Source organism: Halictus rubicundus, unplaced genomic scaffold (genome assembly GCF_050948215.1).
Source record: "Halictus rubicundus isolate RS-2024b unplaced genomic scaffold, iyHalRubi1_principal scaffold1068, whole genome shotgun sequence".
Classification (NCBI taxonomy): domain Eukaryota; kingdom Metazoa; phylum Arthropoda; class Insecta; order Hymenoptera; family Halictidae; genus Halictus; species Halictus rubicundus.
In genome coordinates, this window is record NW_027489609.1 from 12,057 (window position 1) to 16,479 (window position 4,423).

General features: G+C 48.1%; 1 protein-coding gene across 1 annotated transcript; it reads right to left on the reverse strand.

The window, feature by feature from the left end:
• Positions 1-330: 330 nt before the first annotated feature.
• On the reverse strand, positions 331-4,038 carry LOC143364858 (uncharacterized). Its single transcript, XM_076804958.1, has one exon. It carries the CDS (start codon positions 4,036-4,038, stop codon positions 331-333), a length of 3,708 nt encoding a protein of 1,235 aa, XP_076661073.1.
• Between the last annotated feature and the right edge of the window lie 385 nt (positions 4,039-4,423).

The window sequence follows — 4,423 nt, forward strand, 5'->3', positions numbered from 1 at the left end:
AGGCGACTTTCTCAAAAACAGCCGTAGAGGCCCGTGTCATAAAACGTGTATACCATCTGCACGCCAAATGTTGGGATGTGCCGATTTGTCAGTCGCGAGTAAAACTATTAAACTATTCTTGAAGGGATCGGTCCCTGGTCCCACCTTGAAATAGCGGTGCCGCGGATTTTCAAGGGGATCTTTTGTTTAACTCGCGGCTGAACATCCTCCCCCCGTTGAGAGACTCGCGATCAAAATAAATCTATATAGGATTAAAGATACGCTAGGTTTGAAGTACTAGAATGAACAAGTAACCTATCTTATGAGCTAAAGGTTAGCGATTACGATCAATTAGTTATTATCGGTTGAGGGATCGCGCGTTCTTGACGTCGATGTTGGATCCCGTGGTTCCTCCTCTGGCTGGTTCGGTAACGGTACAAGCCGTTTTACGCCCCGATCGAGTGTGGTTGTGGCTGTTCTCACTGTTGCAGCTCGAACTATGCCATCAGATCCGGGGTAGACCTTGATGACTCTCCCGAGTGGCCACTGCATCGGTGGTACGTTGTCCTCCCTCAAGAGCACGATGGTGCCCTCCTTGATGGGGTGTGTACCGCTGGACCATCTCGAACGACTCGTCATCTCGTTTAGGTACTCCTTGTACCATCGGTTCCAGAAATGCTGCTTTAGTTTCTGGATATGTTGCCAGGTTGAAAGTCTGTTTGATGGCACATCCCTGAAATCGCGCTCGCGCAGACTCGTTAACGAGTCGCCAATCAGGAAATGGCCAGGAGTTAGGACAAGGGTGTCATTTGGGTCTGATGAAATGGGAGTTAAAGGACGTGAATTTAGAACGGCTTCTATCTCAATAATTAAAGTGTTGAACACTTCAAATGTAAATCGTTCAGCACCTGCGATACGCCAGAAATGACGCTTGAATGATTTCACGGCCGCTTCCCAGATGCCGCCGAAGTGAGGTGTTAATGGAGGAATAAAATTCCACGTGATGGATCGGTCAGCAAGAAAGGTTTTGACCTTCTCGTTGTGGTCATCGGACTGCAAAAGTTCGCGGAGGTCTCGAAGCTCGTTGTTGGCGCCGACGAAATTGGTGCCATTGTCAGAGTAAATGTTAATACAATGACCTCGTCTAGCAATGAAACGACGTAGGGCTGCTATAAATGCTTCGGAGGTAAGATCGCTAACCAATTCTAGGTGAATGGCTTTTACTGAGAGGCAAACGAAAACTGCGACATATACTTTAATGTGGGTTCGACTTCGGTATCGTCGCTCCTTTATGAAAAAGGGACCGCAATAATCAACGCCGACGTTTGCAAATGGGCGTGAGTCGGTGACTCGAGCCTCAGGTAGGTCGCCCATCACGTATTGTGTTGGCGGCGGTTGGACACGGTAGCAGCGGACGCAGTTTCTGATGGTTTTCCCTACCTGACTCCGACCGTCGATGGGCCAATAACGGCGTCTAATCGCGTATAGGGTAGCCTGTGTACCAGCGTGTAATTGTATTCGATGCTCGTGTTCTATTATTAATGCCGTGATTCGAGCCTTTGGGAGGACGATGGGATGTTTTTGCGCGAATGGAATTCGCGAATTCTTCAGACGGCCTCCTACTCGCAGAATTCCGTCTTTGTCGATGAATGGGTTCAGTTGTTGCAGCTTACCCTTAACGCCTATTTGGCTTCTCGAGAGGCAGCGCAATTCTTCTGCAAAGTGTTGTCTTTGTATCAGTTTGATGATTACGTCGTGGGCGTATCTTAGTTCGGAGGATGTCAGACTTCCTTTGGTGGTGTTAGATCCTTTCCATCGGAGACAGCGCGCGATGATTCTTTGAAGCTTTCCCCATGAGGAGCAGTTGTCCAGAATCGTGGTGTCGCAAATTAATGCTTTGAGACAAATCGCGACCCTTTGTTCTGGGATTGTCTCTGGTTGAGGTAGTTCGGTAGTGGGCCAGAAAGATTCTTCTTCGTTGAGCCAAGTCGGACCGTGTTGCCAGATGGAAGGTTGAAGGAAGTCTTCTGGTGATTGACCTCGCGAGATAAGATCGGCCGGGTTGTCGGCAGTGGGTACGTGTCGCCAATCTGCGTTAGCTGTGCGCCTTTGAATTTCCGACACTCTGTTAGCCACGAAGGTTTTTAGAGTGTGTGGAGATGTCTTCACCCAATGGAGAACAATGGTGGAGTCGGTCCAATAGATGGTTTTATGTATTTCCACAGGTAGCGCTTGTTTTGCGGTCTCGACAAGAGAAGTTAGCAGAAGTGCTCCACATAATTCGAGTCGTGGTATTGAGATCGTTTTCAATGGGGCGACCTTGGATTTAGCGAACAAAAGAGTTGTCTCGGTGTGACCGCGTGAGTCGGTTGTACGCAGGTAGAGGCATGCTCCGTAGGCCTTTTCGCTTGCGTCACTAAAACCGTGTAGTTCGACTTTTCTTGGCGATTCAATGATTGTGCGTCGCGGGAACGTGATGTTGTTCAGCGCTGGCAATTTATTATAAAAACGTATCCATTCGGTATGGATATCCATTGGCAGCGACTCGTCCCAGTCAACCTTTATGGTCCAGATCCTTTGTAGTAGCATTTTTGCCGTAATAATTACTGGCCCGAGCAGCCCTAGTGGATCATATATCTTTGCTATTTCTGAGGTGATACTGCGTTTGGTCGAACGTGATGGTGGAGAGCAAGTTTCGACTGCGTACGTAATAGAGTCGTTTGAGGAATTCCAGACAATCCCTAAGGTTTTGAGAGTGGATGACTCTCCCAGGTATAATTTTTTGTTAATGGCCTGCTCGGGCAAGCCAGTCAGAAGAGTAAGGTCATTAGATGCCCATTGTCGTATTGTCAGTCTTGCGGTCTTGAGTATTTGTGTGAGGTCTTCGCGTAAGGATAATGCCTCTTCTATGGTCGATGTACCGGTCAGAACGTCATCCACGTAAAAGTCACGCAATAAAATCTTACCGGCTTGAGGAAAGCGGTGGCCTTCGTCTCGACTGAGCTGTGTCAAACAGCGAATTGCAAGATATGGTGCAGCAGATAGTCCAAATGTCACAGTATTCAGCTCATAAGTTTTAATAGAACCCGTAGTATCGCGCCAGAGGATACGCTGAAATTTCCTGTCTTCCGGACGTACAAGGAACTGTCGGTACATCTTTTCAATGTCTCCCGTCAGTACGTATCGATGAATGCGGAATCTTAATAAAATGTGGAGTAGATCGTCTTGAATTTTTGGACCGGTGTGGAGAGCGTCATTTAATGCTATGCCTGAATTAGTCGTGGCAGAACCGTCGAAGACTACGCGGAGTTTGGTTGTGTCACTGGTGACCTTAACGACCCCGTGATGTGGTAGGTAATACCCCTCAGGTGACTGTTGTTCCTGTGGCAGTTCGCTCATGTGTCCGAGGTCAAGGTATTCTTGGATCACCGCGTGATACTCTTGCTTGAGTGCGGGTTCTCGTTGGAGTTTTCGCTCCAATGAATGGAGTCTTTTTTTCGCTTGTACCTTGGAGTCTCCGAGACGCGACAATTTCTCGTTGAAAGGTAAAGCCACGACGTATCTGCCGTCACGATTCCGAACTGTGTGTTCTTGGAAATGGCTTTCGCAAATTATATCAGATTCAGACAGATGCTGTCTTTGTGGGCCTTCTTCAACCTCCCAGAAACGGGTGAGGTCGAATTGTAACGCGGTGGTCGCGTGGCAAAGTGTGCCATGAGCAGGAGAAGTGACTGGCGCGCTCCCCCCGATGACCCAACCGAGTTGCGATTTTTGAAGGTAGAGATCGGACTCATCTGGGCGTGACAAGACAATTTGGCCGACGCATAAGATTGAGAGGGCTGTTCCGGATCCTAATAACAAATCGATCGGTGCTGGTCGATGGAATTCCGGATCTGCAAGGTGCAGATTCGGCGGAATTTTTATTGTTCCGCGATCAATCTCTTGATCTGGAACGAAAGGCGCGATGTCGTTCACAATGAGGAACGTAAGCGAACGTTGGTAATTGCTTACTCGCGAAGCTATAGTAGCCTTCAGTGCGTGGGTTGCTACAGTGGTCATAGCGTTCAGAGAACCAATGGGAACCGAGCATTTCATCCGCGGGATGTTGATTTTTTGAGCAAGGCGTTCAGAAAGTAAGTTAATCGATGCGCAAGTGTCGATTAATGCTCGACAATCTATCGGACGTTTATTTTTGTTGAAGATCTGGATTTGTGCCGTAACTAAAATTTCGTTTGTGATTGCGTTTATGGTGAACGCTCGATGGTAGCCCGTTCCGTTTTGTTCTCTGTGTCTTAGCCGTCATTCTGTATCGGATTGAGCGTTTATTGTTCCGCTTGTTGACGCTTGCTGCTCGAAGTGATGAAGCAACGTGTGGTGTCGTAGCTGACATATTCGGCATGAACCTCGATCGCAATTTTGCGCGCTATGCCCTGGGTGTAGGCAG